At 39.1% G+C, this 18,439-nt stretch overlaps 1 protein-coding gene across 4 annotated transcripts in view; it reads left to right on the top strand.

Moving 5' to 3' along the window:
• Positions 1–18,439, top strand: part of NALCN (sodium leak channel, non-selective) — a gene marked incomplete at both ends in the record, with an annotated part of 280,034 nt that overhangs the window by 96,816 nt on the left and 164,779 nt on the right. For all 4 annotated transcript variants that reach the window (XM_082859218.1, XM_082859217.1, XM_082859216.1 and 1 more), the window contains one exon: positions 12,662–12,793. In XM_082859218.1, the coding sequence (XP_082715344.1) occupies positions 12,662–12,793 (132 nt within the window). The remainder of the gene's footprint in view (positions 1–12,661; positions 12,794–18,439) is intronic.

The raw sequence follows: 18,439 nt of genomic DNA, 5'->3' as shown, positions 1-18,439 counted from the left end.
AACTGACTGTGTCTCTACCTTTAAATACCTTTTCAAATACAGCAATAATAATAAGAGTTTTGGAGTGTAAGATGCCTGCTATGGCATCTATACTATTTAGACTCTATCCTGTTTAGACTCTGTACTAAATAGTCTCATTTATACTCATGTTCCAGCCTAGAGATGGAGATGTTATTACACCCATTTCCCATATAAGAAAACTAAGTCACAGAGAAGTTAAATCGGGTACAGAGTCAAGATTTGAACCCAGCTCAGGCTGCCCTCAAAATTGACATTCTTTTACACCACGGCGATCTTAGACCCTTCGGTGAGGAACAGGTCATCTTCAGCTTTCAAATATAGGGTTCCCAAACTTACACCCTCTGTTAAATCACAGAGTCAGCTGCATTTTGATTGCCTGATAGGAGGCAGGAGAGCATTTGCTTTGGACTCAAAACAAATGAGACTACTTTCTAAGTCTGTGAACTTGGAAGTCAATTCATCCTTCCCTGCTTCTCCATAGATGAGGGGATAACAAATGCATCTTTTTCACACGGTTGTTGAGGATTAAATGAAATTTTTACACCAGCATGTGATATGCTTGGAATGAGGCTTGGCACAAACCAAGCCCTCATATATGAGCTCTTATTTTGATAATACATTTTGTCTACGTCGATTTGAATTGAGGGAGGATCCCTATCCAGGTTTGGCATAGACTTCTGTCTTTGAGAGCATTCCTTTCACGGTAGAACTCAGAACTAATATGAAGAAAGGTGACCTTTCATGTTCTTTTTTTTTTTTTCAGTGGAACCCTTTGATCGGGTAGAATTTTGTAGCACTGGGCAGATATCTGCGGTCCTGTTTCATAGGAGATGATTTGAGCGGGTGTTATATCAAAATCACCAACAGTGCTTGCTTTAGTTTCCTATTGCTACTGTGACAGATTTCCACAAACTCAGTGATTTCAAACAACACAAATTCATTATTTATGGTTCTACAGGTCAGAAGTCCAAAATGGGTTTTGCTGGGCTAAGATCAATGTATTAGTAAGGCTGTATTACTTCTGAAGATTTTAGGGAAGAAACTGTTGCTTTGCCTTTTCCAGATTCTAGAGGCCACCCGCATTCCTAGACTTTATGAAGAGTCTTTATGAAGAGTTTGTGCTGGTATCTTCATAATCCTCTCCAAATAGTTGAAAAACCAACACATACTTTTGTCTCATGAAGCCAAACTGGTTTAATTGATTTTTTTATTATTATTATTTTTTTTAACATCTTTATTGGAGTATAATTGCTTTACAATGGTGTGTTAGTTTCTGTTTTATAACAAAGTGAATCAGTTATACATATGTTACCGTATCTCTTCCCTCTTGCGTCTCCCTCCCTCCCACCCTCCCTATGCCACCCCTCTAGGGTCACAAAGCACAGAGCTGATCTCCCTGTGCTATGCGGCTGCTTCCCACTAGCTATCTACCTTATGTTTGGTAGTGTATATATGTCCATGCCTCTCTCTCACTTTGTCACAGCTTACCCTTCCCCCTCCCCATATCCTCAAGTCCATTCTCTAGTAGGTCTGTGTCTTTATTCCTGTCTTACCCCTAGGTTCTTCATGACATTTTTTCCCCCTTAAATTCCATATATATGTGTTAGCATACGGTATTTGTCTTTCTCTTTCTGACTTCAGTCTGTATGACAGACTCTAGGTCTATCCACCTCATTACAAATAGCTCAATTTCGTTTCTTTTTATGGCTGAGTAATATTCCATTATATATATGTGCCACATCTTCTTTATTCATTGATCCAATGATGGACACTTAGATTGTTTCCATCTCCGGGCTATTGTAAATAGAGCTGCAATGAACATTTTGGTACATGACTCTTTTTGAATTATGGTTTTCTCAGGGTATATGCCCAGTAGTGGGATGCTGGGTCATATGGTAGTTCTATTTGTAGTTTTTTAAGGAACCTCCATACGATTCTCCACAGTGGCTGTATCAATTTACATTCCCACCAACAGTGCAAGAGTGTTCCCTATTCTCCACACCCTCTCCAGCATTTATTGTTTCTAGATTTTTTGGTGATGGCCATTTTGACTGGTATGAGATGATATCTCATTGTAGTTTTGATTTGCATTTCTCTAATGATTAATGATGTTGAGCATTCTCTCATGTGTTTGTTGGCAGTCTGTATATCTTCTTTGGAGAAATGTCTATTTAGGTCTTCTGCCCATTTTTGGATTGGGTTGTTTGTTTTCTTCTTATTAAGCCTGCATGAGCTGCTTATAAATTTCGGAGACTAATCCTTTGTCATTTGCTTCATTTGCAAATATTTTCTCCCATTCTGAGGGTTGTCTTTTCGTCTGGTTTATGGTTTCCTTTGCTGTGCAAAAGCTTTGAAGTTTCATTAGGTCAAATTTGTTTATTTTTGTTTTTATTTCCATTTTTCTAGGAGGTGGGTCAAAAAGGATCTTGCAGTGATTTATGTCATAGAGTGTTCTGCCTATGTTTTCCTCTAAAAGTTTGAGAGTTTCTGGCCTTACATTTAGGTCTTTAAGCCATTTTGAGCTTATTTTTGTGTATGGTGTTAGGGAGTGATCTAATCTCATACTTTTACATGTACCTGTCCAGTTTTCCCAGCACTACTTATTGAAGAGGCTGTCCTTTCTCCACTGTACATTCCTGCCTCCTTTATCAAAGATAACGTGACCATATGTGCGTGGGTTTATCTCTGGGCTTTCTATCCTGTTCCAATGATCTTTCTGTTTTTGTGCCCGTACCATACTGTCTTGATTACTGTAGCTTTGTAGTATAGTCTGAAGTCAGGGAGCCTGATTCCTCCAGCTCCGTTTTTCTTTCTCAAGATTGCTTTGGCTATTAGGGGTCTTTTGTGTTTCCATACAAATTGTAAAATTTTTTGTTCTAGTTCTGTGAAAAATGCCAGTGGTAGTTTGATAGGGATTGCACTGAATCTGTAGATTGCTTTGGGTAGTAGAGTCATTTTCACAATGTTGATTCTTCCAATCCAAGAACATGGTACATCTCTCCATCTATTTGTATCATATTTAATTTCTTTCATCAGTGTCTTATAATTTTCTGCATACAGGTCTTTTGTCTCCTTAGGTAGGTTTATTCCTAGATATTTTATTCTTTTTGTTGCAATGGTAAATGGGAGTGTTTTCTTGATTTCACTTTCAGATTTTTCATCATTAGTATATAGGAATGCCACAGATTTCTGTGCATTAATTTTGTATCCTGCTACTTTACCAAATTCATTAATTAGCTCTAGTAGTTTTCTGGTAGCATCTTTCGGATTCTCTATGTATAGGATCATGTCATCTGCAAACAGTGACAGCTTTACTTCTTCTTTTCTGATTTGGATTCCTTTTATTTCCTTTTCTTCTCTGATTGCTGTGGCTAAAACTTCCAAAACTATGTTGAATAAGAGTGGTGAGAGTGGGCAACCTTGTCTTGTTCCTGATCTTAGTGGAAATGCTTTCAGTTTTTCACCATTGAGGACGATGTTGGCTGTGAGTTTGTCATATATGGCCTTTATTATGTTGAGGAAAGTTCCCTCTATGCCTCCTTTCTGCAGGGTTTTTATCATAAATGGGTGTTGAATTTTGTCGAAAGCTTTGTCTGCATGTATTGAGATGATCATATGGTTTTTCTCCTTCAATTTGTTAATATGGCTTATCACATTGATTGATTTGCGTATGTTGAAGAATCCTTGCATTCCTGGAATAAACCCCACTTGATCATGGTGTATGATCCTTTTAATGTGCTTTTGGATTCTGTTTGCTAGTATTTTGTTGAGGATTTTTGTATCTATGTTCATCAGTGATATTGGCCTGTAGTTTTCTTTCTTTGTGACATCCTTGTCTGTTTTTGGTATCAAGGTGATGGTGGCCTCTTAGAATGAGTTTGGGAGTGTTCCTCACTCTGCTATATTTTGGAAGAGTTTGAGAAGGATAGGTGATAGCTCTTCTCTAAATGTTTGATAGAATTGGCCTGTGAAGCCATCTGGTCCTGGGCTTTTGTTTCTTGGATGATTTTTAATCATAGTTTCAATTTCAGTGCTTGTGATTGGTGTGTTCATATTTTCTGTTTCTTCCTGATTCAGTCTTGGCAGGTTGTGCTTTGCTAAGAATTTGTCCATTTCTTCCAGGTTGTCCATTTTATTGGCATAGAGTTGCTTGTAGTAATCTCTCATGATATTTTGTATTTCTGCAGTGTCAGTTGTTACTTCTCCTTTTTCATTTCTAATTCTATTGATTTGAGTCTTCTCCCTTTTTTTCTTGATGAGTCTGGCTAATGGTTTATCAATATTGTTTATCTTCTCAAAGAACCAGCTTTTAGTTTTATTGATCTTTGCTATCGTTTCCTTCATTTCTTTTTCATTTATTTCTGATCTGATTTTTATGATTTCTTTTCTTCTGCTAACTTTGGTGTTTTTTCGTTCTTCTTTCCCTAATTGCTTTAGGTGCAAGATTAGGTTGTTTATTTAAGATGTTTCCTGTTTGTTAAGGTAGGATTGTATTGCTGTAAAATTCCCTCTTAGAACTGCTTTTGCTGCATCCCAGAGATTTTGGGTCGTCGTGTCTCCATTGTCATTTGTTTCTAGGTATTTTTTGATTCCCTCTTTGATTTCTTTAGTGATCACTTCATTATTAAGTAGTGTATTGTTTAGCCTCCATGTGTTTGTATTTTTTACAGATCTTTTCTGGTAATTGGTATCTAGTCTCATAGTGTTGTGGTCAGAAAAGATACTTGAAACAATTTCAGTTTTCTTAAATTTACCAAGGCTTGACTTGTGACCCAAGATATGATCTATCCTGGAGAATGTTCCATGAGCATTTGAGAAAAATGTGTATTCTGTTGTTTTTGGATGAAATGTCCTATAAATATCAATTAAGTCCATCTTGTTTAATGTATCATTTAAAGCTTGTGTTTCCTTATTTATTTTCATTTTGGATGATCTGTCCATTGGTGAAAGTGGGGTGTTAAAGTCCCCTACTATGAATGGGTTACTGTCGATTTCCCCTTTTATGGCTGTTAGTATTTGCCTTATGTATTGAGGTGCTCCTATGTTGGGTGCATAAATATTTACAATTGTTATATCTTCTTCTTGGATCGATCCCTTGATCATTATGTAGTGTCCTTCTTTGTCTCTTCTAATAGTCTTTAAAGTCTATTTTGTCTGATATGAGAATTGCTACCTCAGCTTTCTTTTGGTTTCCATTTACATGAAATATCTTTTTCCATCCCCTTACTTTCAGTCTGTATGTGTCTCTAGGTCTGAAGTGGGTATCTTGTAGACAGCAAATATATGTGTCTTGTTTTTGTATCCATTCAGCCAAACTGTGTCTTTTGGTGGGAGCATTTAGTCCATTTACATTTAAGGTAATTATCGATATGTATGTTCCTATTCCCATTTTCTTAATTTTTTTGGGTTCGTTATTGTAGGTCTTTTCCTTCTCTTGTGTTTCTTGCCTAGAGAAGTTCCTTTAGCAGTTGTTGTAGAGCTGGTTTGGTGGTGCTGAACTCTCTCAGCTTTTGCTTGTCTGTAAAGGTTTTAATTTCTCCATTAAATCTGAATGAGATCCTTGCTGGGTAGAGTAATCTTGGTTGCAGGTTTTTCTCCTTCATCACTTTAAATATGTCCTGCCAGTCCCTTCTGGCTTGCAGAGTTTCTGCTGCAAGATCAGCTGTTAACCTTATGGGGATTCCCTTGTGTGTTATTTGTTGTTTTTTCCTTGCTGCTTTTAATATGTTTTCTTTGTATTTAATTTTTGACAGTTTGATTAATATGTGTCTTGGCGTATTTCTCCTTGGATTCATCCTGTATGGGACTCTCTGTGCTTCCTGGACTTGATTAACTATTTCCTTTCCCATATTAGGGAAGTTTTCAACTATAATCTCTTCAAATATGTTCTCAGTCCCTTTCTTTTTCTCATTTTCTTCTGGAACCCCTATAATTCAAATGTTGGTGCATTTAATGTTGTCCCAGAGGTCTCTGAGACTGTCCTCAGTTCTTTTCATTCTTTTTTCTTTATTCTGCTCTGCAGTAGTTATTTCCACTATTTTATCTTCCAGGTCACTTATCCATTCTTCTGCTTCAGTTATTCTGCTACTGATCCCATCTAGAGTATTTTTAATGTCATTTATTGTGTTGTTCACCATTGCTTGTTTCATCTTTAATTCTCCTAGGTCCTTGTTAAATGTTTCTTGCATTTTCTCTATTCTATTTCCAAAATTTTGGATCATCTTTACTATCATTATTCTGAATTCTTTTTTAGGTAGACTGCCTATTTCCTCTTCATTTGTTAGGTCTGGTGGGTTTTTATCTTGCTCCTTCATCTGCTGTGTGTTTTTCTGTCTTCTCATTTTGCTTATCTTACTGTGTTTGGGGTCTCCTTTTTGCAGTCTGCAGGTTCGTAGTTCCCATTGTTTTTGGTGTCTGTCCCCAGTGGCTAAGGTTGGTTCAGTGGGTTGTGTAGGCTTCCTGGTGGAGGGTACTAGTGCCTGTGTTCTGGTGGATGAGGCTGGATGTTGTCTCTCTGGTGGGCAGGTCCACGTCTGGTGGTGTGTTTTAGGGTGTCTGTGGACTTATTATGATGTTAGGCAGCCTCTCTGCTAATGGGTGGGGTTGTGTTCCTGTTTTGCTAGTTGTTTGGCATAGGGTGTACAGCACTGTAGCTTGCTGGTGTTGAGATGGAAATCTCTGGGAGATTTTCGCCGTTTGATATTATGTGGAGCTGGGAGGTCTCTTGTGGACCAGTGTTCTGAAGTTGGCTCTCCCAGCTCAGAGGCACAGCACTGACTCCTGGCTGCAACACCAAGAGCCTTTCATCCACACAGCTCAGAATAAGAGGGAGAAAAATTAGAAAGAAAGAATTAGTAGAAGTAGAAAGAAAGAAAGAAAGAAGGGAGGGAGGAAGGAAGGAGGGAAGGATGGAAAAAAAAGAAAAAGAAGATAAAGTAAAATAAAATAAAGTAAGATAAAATATAATAAAATTATTAAAATAAAAAATAATTATTAAGAAAAAAAGTTAAAAAAATAAAACAAAAAAACGGACAGAGAGAACCCTAGGACAAATGGTGGAAGCAAAGCTATACAGACAAAATCTCACACAGAAGCATACACGTACACACTCACAAAAAGAGGAAAAGGGGAAAAAAATCATAAATCTTGCTCTCAAAGTCCACTCCTTCAATTTGGGATAATTCGTTGCCTATTCATGTATTCCACAGATGCAGGTACATCAAGTTGATTGTGGAGCTTTAATCCGCTGCTTCTGAGGCTGCTGGGAGAGATTTCCCTTTCTCTTCTTTGTTCTCACAGCTCCTAGGGGCTCAGCTTTGGATTTGGCCCCACCTCTGTGTGTCGGTCGCCAGAGGGCGTCTGTTCTTCGTTCGCTCAGACAGGACGGGGTTAAAGGAGCCGCTGATTCGGGAGTTCTGGCTCACTCAGGGCGGGAGGGGGGGAGGGAGGGGCACGGAGGGCGGGGCGGGCCTGCTGCGGCAGAGGCCGGCGTGACGTAGCGCCGGCGTGACGTTGCAGCAGCGTGAGGCGTACCGTGCGTTCTCCCGGGGGAGTTTTCCCTGGATCCCAGGACCCTGGCAGTGGCGGGCTGCGGAGGCTCCCCGGAAGGGGGTGTGGAGAGGGACGTGTGTTCGCACACAGGCTTGTTGGTGGCGGCAGCAGCAGCCTTAGCGTCTCATCCCCATCTCTGGGGTCCGCGCTTTTAGCCGCGGCTCGCGCCCGTCTCTGGAGCTCCTTTAAGCAGCGCTCTCAATCCCCTCTCCTCGCGCACCAGGAAACAAAGAGGTAAGAAAAAGTCTCTTGCCTCTTCGGCAGGTCCAGACTTTTCCCCGGACTCCCTCCCGGCTAGCCGTGGCGCACTAACCCCCTGCAGGCTGTGTTCACGCCGCCAACCCCAGTCCTCTCCCTGCGCTCCGACCGAAGCCCGAGCCTCAACTCCCAGCCCCGCCCGCCCCGGCGGGTGAGCAGACAAGCCTCTCGGGCTGGTGAGTGCTGGTCGGCACCGATCCTATGTGTGGGAATCTCTCTGCTTTGCCTTCCGCACCCCTGTTGCTGTGCTCTCCTCCGCGGCTGCGAAGTTCCCCCGCTCCACCACCCGCAGTCTCCGCCCGCGAAGGGTCTCCTAGTGTGTGGAAATCTTTCCTCCTTCACGGCTCCCTCCCACTGGTGCAGGTACCGTCCCTATCCTTTTGTCTCTGTTTATTCTTTTTTCTTTTGCCCTACCCAGGTACTTGGGGGGGGGGTTTCTTGCCTTTTGGGAGGTCTGAGGTCTTCTGCCAGCGTTCAGTAGGTGTTCTCTAGGAGTTGTTCCACGTGTAGTTGTATTTCTGGTGTATCTGTGGGGAGGAAGGTGATCTCCGCGTCTTACTTTTCCGCCATCTTCCCGGAAGCTCCGTGGTTTAATTGATTATTGATGTTGGAGTTGAGGCACGGGGAGGTGGGCGTCCATTTTTGTGATGATGTTTCTTAATATAGAGCCATAATATGCCAGCCAGTATTTGTTATATGTTTTAGTCAGTGATTACAGGCTTTTAGAATCATAAAATTGTGAATGCGTAAAACATTTTATAGGTCACCCAGTTTAACCTGCTACTTAGGAGTTTCCTCTACAACAGAGCTTCTCAAACTTTACTATCCACATTAATCACAGCTAAAGATGCAGATTCTGATTCAGTAGGTCTCCGCATTTGTAACACACTCCCAGGAAGCTGCTGGTCCAGGGACCACACTTTGTGTAACAAGGCTTCTGAGCATTCCTGACATTGCTGCCTTGGGGATGATTCTGCTATAGTCTCTTCTTCATATTTTGATAATTCCAACTGTCACATACAGAAATCAGTAGGTCTTGGATCAAAGCCAAACTCAAAACGTGCAAAATTTTTCTGATGGTTTAAAAATATAAATCAAAATGACATTGCAGGGCTTCTCTGGTGGCACAGTGGTTGAGAGTCCGCCTGCCGATGCAGCGGACACGGGTTCGTGCCCCGGTCCGGGAAGATCCCACATGCCGCGGAGCGGCTATGCCCTTGAGCCGTGGCCGCTGAGCCTGCGCGTCCGGAGCCTGTGCTCCGCAACGGGAGAGGCCACAACAGTGAGAGACCCGCATACGCAAAAAAAAAAAAAAAAAAAAAAAAAAGACATTGCAATTGAAGGGAATTTTTAAGAAGCTAATGTGTAGGCAGGATCTGAAGAGTCTTATATTAAGTATATCTATAAATATATAGATATGTATACATATATAAATATATATATACAAACATACATGTATGTGTAAGTTTATATAGCCTACATCCATATTAAATCATACAATTGTGAAAATCTCAAGTTATATAATATTTTGTGGCACTTACAACTTTAACATTTTCCTTTACATTAATTTTTATAACAAAATGAAAAATCGCGGGGTATAAATTTGGACTGTCCTATGGATGTAAGCGTGACTCTAAGTGTAATGTTGCCAGCCGTTCTGCACTAAGGAAGCCTGTAGCCAAGTTCAAACGTTGGTTGCCTTGGATTGAGTTGAAGTGGTCTATGTAGCTAGCTCTATCTTTAAAGCTAAAGTTACTGGTTTTATTATTTAAATTTGGCTACTGCACATACTGATTACCTTAATTCTTATTTAATATTTGAAAGTTATTACTTCGGAGAAAATCAGCCGAGCAATGGTGATTATAGCATATCAAAATCCATTGTAAGTGATTACTTTAATGACTCTGTACCAACAGGGATACGTAGACATTCAGACAAAAAATAATCTAATTATAATGACAGCACCAAAGTGAAGCTGTGACAGTTACAAAACCAATTTAAAAGTTTTTTGACAGCCATGGCTAAGAGCTTTGTTTGGACCTTTCACTAATAACAGTTTACTTAAGACATAAATCCACAGCTAAGGAAAATAGAAAGTTGTGGCTTTTCTGTCATGTAGATGAAGTGGAAATCAGTTGAAATGTTTTTAATAGAACATTATATTGAAAAGAGTATAGAAAAGGAATAATAGTTGTGGAATTTAACTCTCACAATGCAAGAAAGACTAAATAAAAATTCTAATGAGGATAGAAACTTGGCCACTGATTTGCTTATCTACTTTATGAAGGTCAGTAGTTCCTGCAAGCAAATTGATGTGCATTTAAATATGTTGATTGACAGTTCTGGAACTTGATTTTGTATTACCCATAAAATAAAGTCAAGGGCAAATAAATGGATGTAAGAATACATCAGTAGCCATGGTGACACACAACCTTACTAGATATCTGCTTTTCCAATGGCTCTGACATCTCTCACATTATGAGACTTTATTACTTTTATTTATCTCACTTGGCTCTGGACTCAAATATACAACATAATTAATTCTTTGACCTAGTACAATTTATTTCTCATTCCTGAACAGAAAAATACCTCATTCACAGAACTGCATTTTTTTTACTGCAAATCTTAATAGAACATTTATAATATGCAAGTGCTGATGTAAGAGCTTACAGATATTTACTTGTTTATGATAACAACTTTTAGAGTAGCCAGTTTTGTCTCCATTTTACTGATGGGAAAACTGAGGCACAGAGAGGTTTAAGTATCTTGCTCAGGGCCAGAGTTCGTATGTGGTAGAGTTTCAGCTCCACGCACTTTGGCTCAGAGCCCGTGCTGTTGCTGACTGCAGGGTCATGAAGCCATATGAATGTGCATATGTGGATGCAGAGAGCCAGTGGTGGGCTCAGAGGCATCCTTTGCCTCTTTTTCTGTTCTTAGGTTCTGCTTTAGTTATGTTCTTTCAGTTGCAAAGACCGAAGGAGTCTCAGGTCGAGATCAAATGGTGTCCTTATGTGTCTGTAAGTACTAAGAACAGGCGAGACCCTGCTATGTGGTGGCACCAGCCCCTGGGCAGTTGGCGCCAAGGGATGTGATTCAGTGGTTTGTTATGTGGTCAGCCTCTCTCTCCTCCTTCTTCTGCCCAGGGCCTTCAGCTTCTACTCTGTCCTTTTATATACTTCCTACCCCACAGTGGGCAGGGGCTACCAGAATGGACTTAAACAGACATGGGTACGGAGCCTGGCTCTGCTGTATACTTGCTGTGTGACCTTGGACAAATGACTTAATCTTTCTGAACTCACTGGAAGAAGTGAGTAATATATCCCACTGTGTATATGGTGGAGATGAAAAGCAATGAAATAAATAACATACTTATAGTATTCAATATATGGTAGCTATTATAATAATAGTCATTTTTTTGGAATGCCTAATTATTTCGCCTCAGTGTAGGCAGCAGACTTGGACCAGACTTGGGTCCAAATTGTGGTTCCATCTTCAACACGTGTGTGTCAGACAGGAAGTTATTTAACTTCTCAGTTTCCTTCTCTATAAAGTTAGAGTAACTTCCTGGGGCCGTTATGACATTAAATGAGTTAATTTATGTAAAGCACCTACAACAGCTCCAGGCACATAATAATTATAAATATAGACATTAGCTATTATTAGTTGTAGTATAATTTTCAATAACATATTTATGCAAAGGGTACAAAGTTCCAATATATAAGATAAATAAATTCTGAAGGTCTACTATACAGCATAAGTGCCTGTAGTTAGCAATACTCTATTGTATATTTAAAATTTGCTAAGAGGATAGATCTTATGTTGTGTTCTTACCACTAATAATAATAATAATGGAGTTGAAAGGAAGCTTTGGGAGGTGATGGATATGTATATGGCCTTGATGATGGTGATGCTTTTTCATGGGTGTATTTTTACCCCTAAGCTCATTGAGTTGTATACATTCAATACGTACCACTTTTTTAAAAGTCAACCATACCTCAATAAAGTGGTTTAAAACATAGAGAGTAAATTATTAAAAATAGTAATTTAAAGAAATAAATAATTTACAGAGGCAATAAATTTAAAAATAAATAGATCTTAGGTTTCTCCCACTTTTCTGCTTTTATGATTATCTCTAAAATGCTTTCCTCAGCAGTAGCTCTTTCTCTTAACAGAATAAAGCAATACTTGTTATGTGGTATCAGCTTTCCAAAAATAATTTCTGCATAGAGTCAGTAGTAAGGATAAAAGCTTCCTAACTAATCAGTGAAAATTAAGATACAGGCTGTATACAAGTTCAATGAAATGTATTTTCAACTTTTAACTAAAAGTCTCTGAAACTCTCTCCCCAGTTATTTTTTAGCTGCCTGCAGAAAAATGATTCCTTTGCTCACTATTTAGTGACATTCATCAAGTTATCTTAGAAGGACTGTTCTGGACATGTGGTTGCCAAGGGGCAGGGGAGTGGGGGAGGGAAGGATTGGTAGTTTGGGATTAGCAGATGCAAACTATTATATAGAATGGATAAACAACAGGCCCTACTGTAGAGCACAGGGAACTATATTCAATATCCTGTGATAAACCATAATGGAAAAGAATCTGAAAAGGAATGTGTCAATGTATGTATGTATAACTGAATCAGTTTGCTGTACAGCAGAAATTAACACAACATTGTAAATCAACTATACTTCAATAAAATAAATTTTTTTTAAAAAAAGACTGTTCTGCACAGCAGCATATCACAAAGATGTTGCAGACCAAGGCCTAAGCACATAGTTCTGCTGAATCACGGGTTTGTTTCTTTGTTAAGAGTCCATCTGTTTTGCCTCCTCAGCAAATGATGCGGTCATCCGTCTTCCACATGTTCATCCTGAGCATGGTGACTGTGGACGTGATAGTGGCTGCCAGCAACTATCACAAAGGAGAAACCTTCAGAAGGCAATACGACGAGTTCTATCTTGCGGAGGTAAGCAGCTCACGGGGTGCAGATCACTTTTCAAGGTAGACGAAAACCTCAGCTAGTCATAGCACCTTTTTTCAATGTGAAAATTGCAGTTTGTTAATTACTTGACTCTGACCAAAGCTGATTCATTGTCTGCTTCAGAGGTGTTTCCCTTGGTCACCGTGTTGCCTGATTTGTTTCCTGTCGCCCTGGGCCTGAGTGATCTTTCCCACAGTGTGTCACATTGCCACGGTAACCTTGCCCTATGGTTACTCTGGCCATCTTGCTGTTTTCCTATCAACCTCTCATTTTCTCTCCTTTGTCATGTTGTGTTAGTCTGTTTCCTCCTAAGTGTAAGCAAAGCACAGATTCAGAATATTATAAATGAGCAAGTCAGCTCAACAGTACCAGGGAAGGGGCTGGGGAGAAACTGAAGGATTTCTGTTCTAAAAATCTGAAGTGTTGCAACCTGCACTAAAGATGTCCAGTCAGGAACAGGTAGGTTTAGTGATTAAATTAGCATCATCCAGCACTCTGCATCCCATACCAGAGTTTTGTAATAGACTTCTTACTGCTGGGGTAACTTTGTTAATATTTGATTCTTAAATATTTTTTAATGATTTCCAGAGACCACTACTTTTTTTCATTGTAAAAAATTATTTCTAAAATATATCTTAGAATTCAGTGGTTATGTATTTATGTAAAAATTAACAGACAGCTCTTTCAAAACCCATTCATCATATAAGTGAGGAATGCATATCCAGCTGTGCTACCCTTCAAGAAATCCAATATATGAAAAAGACAAGTTAAAAAGCAGAAACATCGCAATGTGATTTTTTAAAAATATTTATTTATTTATTTTTGGCTGTGTTGGGTCTTCGTTTCTGTGCAAGGGCTTTCTCTAGTTGCGGCAAGCGGGGGCCACTCTTCGTCGCGGTGCGCGGGCCTCTCACTATCGCGGCCTCTCTTGTTGCAGAGCACAGGCTCCAGACGTGCAGGCTCAGTAGTTGTGGCTCACGGGCCTAGTTGCTCCGCGGTATGTGGGATCTTCCCAGACCAGGGCTCGAACCTGTGTCCCCTGCATTGGCAGGCAGATTCTCAACCACTGCGCCACCAGGGAAGCCCGCAATGTGATTATTTTTATTACAAAACCACTTTTCATGTACAAAATCAATTTGCCTTATAGTTGAGTTCCTTATATATGCAGAATTCTCCCAGTGCATTTAAAAATGGATTTGGTTAATAAAAAGTCAGTCCACCAACACATCAACTTTTCAGAAAAAGAATTGATAGTATACAGCTATTGAATATAAACATCTATGTGGGTGTCAAGAACCTTTAAAGGAGTCACTTATGAATTCCCCTCTTCTGGAGGTTTGTTTCCTGTAAGAAAATATCATTAGTATTAGACTTTCACTGTAGTAGAGTTTCTGTGATGTGACACTGCCTGATAGCTGTGTCGTATATGGAGCTTACAGTTTAGCAAAAATATAGACAGTGAACAATAACAACTTTTTATGCTGTGGAGAACAAATGACAGGGGCTCATGAAGAAATTATGTCCAGCCCAACACCTGAAAAATGGGTATAATTTTGCTGCAAATCCAACACAGAAAGCATGGCTTGTCATTGAAAGCAGAGGGGAACATGGACCAAGAGTCATCCTTGCAGGTGAATTTCTAACACAGGGATGGGACTTGAAGGAATCCCAATCAAGTAATTTCCGTCTGTCCTGTGAAGTAGGAAGCAAGGTCTCATCCAGCCTGATGATGAGACGGTGAAGTGGGAAGCTTGTGGAGAAGAGAGGTAGGACACGGGTCATGTGGAGAATGCAGAAAGCTAATGACTGATACAGCGAATGCAGCACTGAAGATTGAGACTACAAATTTATAGTGATGCCAATTGAGACAGGCCTGTGACTTTTTTCGGCCTTTCATAAAAGGGAGAAAGGCAACATTTGGATTGATCCAACTCTAGAGCTTTTTCAGTCTAGTGGAGCTGAGAGACAAGGGATCAGGGAACATGGGTGGCTGGCAAAGGAGTTGAAATGATGACCCTGTGGTCTAGGTTGGATATGAAAAGAGGGAAAATAAGAGGAGAATGAAAGAGTAAAAATGAAGGATCAAGGGTCTCCAATGATCAAAGAACAGGTATAGTTAAAGGGATGGAGTAAGAGAGCTAGAAGGTAAGGTTGTGATCAGAGAGCGGGGTGCAGGATTTATATTTCAGAATAATTCTGGGTAACTAAATACAAAATCTAGGGTGTTCTATGGATGTGGGTGGCTCAGACGTAATGATGGAGTCAAGGCAAAGATGGCAGGGAACTGTCGGGGTATGGTGTTGGCTAAATCTTCACAGTGACACACGTCATTGAGCGTTGAGGCCAGTTCTTCTGGAAGGGAGTGTAAGTGGCATGTGGGAGTGACTGACAGAGAAATGAACAGAGATCAATAGAGGGCCCTCTATCGAGGGCATGGGGAGAGTGTGGGAGAGGGGGTTTTCACCTGACGGAGTACATCTCAAAGGGGTGTGGAGCAGTAATGGGTGGGGCATCTCTTCCTCATCCACACCTTGTCCTCCATGGGCCACACGGGGCATTGGAGCATGAGTATCCTTTTCTGGACAGGGCAGTGGGGGGAGTCACGCATTTGGGACAGGACCGGTAGAGACAAGGATAGAAGAAGCGGACTCTGTGCTCAGAGATCGAGAGTGAAGAAGAAATTGTTTAACAGGGAACGAGAAACCCAAAGGTTAGTTAAAGGCTCTGGGTGGAATGAGGAGGGAAGAGAGGTGAGGTGGAAGAATTACACAATAGTATTAGAACCAGAGGCAAAAAGGCTGATGACAGAAATGCCTGGAATAAAAACAGAAATGGCTACACGTGATTGACCTTATGCCTGTCTCACTGGAAGGAGCAAATTATATTTGCTTCTGAGGGAGCCCTGGATATTTAGAGATTCCATTAACATTTCCTTTGTAGCCCAGCGTGCATACTCAGTCGTACTAAACAATCCTATACAGTAAATATATAAGCCATTCTGGGAACAGAAGAACAGAACAGAATCCTCCAGTAAATTTTACCTAATTTTTTCATAAACAAAATTGATCCCTTTCCTAATGTGTTTATGTGTGTTAGCTGATTTATGATCACGCTGTAAGAAATTCCAACAAAATTTCAAATATTTTAATATTGTAGAGTTCATTGATACTATTTAAGTGTATAGGTAGCGTCCAGTGGTAGTTGAAAAATCCTTGTCAGTGTTCTTTTTTGTATATAGTACTATTTTTTAATTTAAAAAATCAGAAAGAGGGACTTCCCTGGCTGTCCAGTGGTTAAGACTTCACCTTCCAATGTAGGGGGTGCGAGTTTGATCCCTGGTCGGGGAGCTAAGGTCCCATATGCCTTACAGCAAAAAAACCAAAACAAAACAAAAGCAATATTGTAAGAAATTCAATAAAGACTTTAAAAATGGTCCACACACAAAAAAATTCTTTTAAAAAGAGATTATTAAAAAAAAATCAGAAAGAGAGGATTGTATAGTAAAATCTGGCACATGTGTTTCTATTAATTGTTGCCCACTTCCCAAGCCACTGAAAGTAAATTTGATTTTCATAAACAACGTAGTAGAGGTTTAGTTCACTTACAAAATGTATAGACATCACTTTATTCTTGAACTACTGAAACATTCAGAATTTGTTCACATCTATTTATCGATTTGGGGTGTCTGAGTTTCCCAAAGCATGTTTGGTCTTTATTCAAATCACATTATCTCTTTTCTTTGTATCAGAAACTTGCACATGGTTTGTTTTAAATGAGTGTGGATAAGTCATTTTAATCACACTTAATTTTTTGTGAAATACTCTCTTTTAAAAAAATTGGTAAAGATGGTTTGGGCTTAAGCCAGGAGTCAACAGACTTTTTCTTGAAGAGCCACATAGTAAACATTTCAGGCTTTTCAGGCCATGTGCCCTCTGTTTCAACTACTCAACTCTACTGCTGTTGTGCAAAAAGTGAATGTGGCCTCAGAAGGGTTGTGTCCCAGTGAAATTTTATTTATGAAAATAAGCATTGAGCTTGATCTTGGTTTAAGCAGTAGAAACACAGAGCATGCCAACTAACATCCCCATGGGTTAAATTCAAATATAGTAAGACTAACAACATAATAGCTACCATTTTTTTAGAGGTTCCTTTATGTTGCCAAGTGCTTTAAAGGAATTCATTATCTCATTTAATCCTCAAAATGGCTATAACAACAGCAATTCAAGTTTATGGACTATAATGACGTAGTGTTTAAGGTAATAGCATTATGTAATATTTTGAAATGTTTACCTTTAAAATAGATCACAAGAGGCCATGAGCTTTCAGAGAAGTAATTTCTTGAGTACCCACATATTCCAGAATAAATTATTTTGAAAATCCAAAATAAATCACTCTACCCAATAGGAGTCAACGTGCAGTCTAAAAAACATCCTTTAAGCATAAATTAACCTGCTTAGCTTCTGTGAAGCTGGGGACTTGTTTAGTTACTTTGGATCAACTAACGTAAATTTAGAATTAGTTGAGAAACAGGGAAAACTATTCTTTGTTTTCTAGGCTCTACATAAACATAAAGAGGTAAAGAGTTACTTCTTTTGTAAGAGTTTCATTTTGATCTAAGATAAGTCATTGTCATTAATATACATAAAATCACATGTTATAATGAACATAGTTATATTTTACAATGTGTAGTCTCATTTTCTTAATAAAGAATAAAACTTGAACAATACTGTCCTATTATTATATAAAAAATATAAATATATCTGTATATCCACTAGATTGTATGTTTAACAGAAGTTTATCAGCACAGCCTTATGCACAGAAGATTCACAATTTTAACAAAATTCCTCTTTTAAGAAACTCATAAATTGGTGGGAGAGAGAGGAGAACAATGAAGTTATAACAGCATATCCCTGTTGCATTTCTGGTCGAGAGAGAGGTTTACCTCATTTAGAAACTCCAGGGTGTCTCTTTGGTTTCCTCTTTTTCTATGATTGTTCTGTGTTTTGAAACAGAAGGGCTTTCATAAGCATAGAATCATTTTGCCATCCTACAGGAAGTTATCTTTTCTAGCAAAGTGATTTCTGTGTTCCTCTGAAGACATTTGGCTTTATGATATTTGTTAAAATGAAATTAAGTGAAAGAGCCATTTATTTTAGTTCCAACAAAAGCTGACAACCATATTTCATCTCAATCACAAGAAATGACTGAATTATGAAAGTAACTTACCCTGCTCTACCAGCAGTCTTTCATATTGTCATTAAGTTTAATTTCATTTTCTGGGAAACTTTAATTAAATAAGTATCTTTTGACTGTAGATTTTTCATGAGTTCCTATAGGATTTGGGCAGTATCTTGCTGGGTGAAAAAATAACACAGTAATGACATTCTTGATTATTCAATGATCCATCTCCAAAGTTTGCTCTTTACCTGTCTAGAATATTGAAGTTACACTATAGACTAAGAGTAGGTGATTTACAGACACCTCTGGAATGATGCAGGTCATCATTTATTTGGGTGTTATTTAACCTGAATTTCATTTAGAATAGTGTTGCCTGAATTGCATTTGTCCTGTTATCTTCTTCTGTGATAAATATGCATTCATTTTCTCATGAATATCTATTATGTTTCTCTG

The sequence above is a fragment of the Leucopleurus acutus genome, assembly GCF_964270905.1.
Source record: "Leucopleurus acutus genome assembly, chromosome: 18".
NCBI classification, from domain to species: Eukaryota; Metazoa; Chordata; class Mammalia; order Artiodactyla; family Delphinidae; genus Leucopleurus; species Leucopleurus acutus.
Note: the sequence above shows the minus strand (reverse complement) of the source record. Positions and strands in the feature narration are given on the sequence as shown.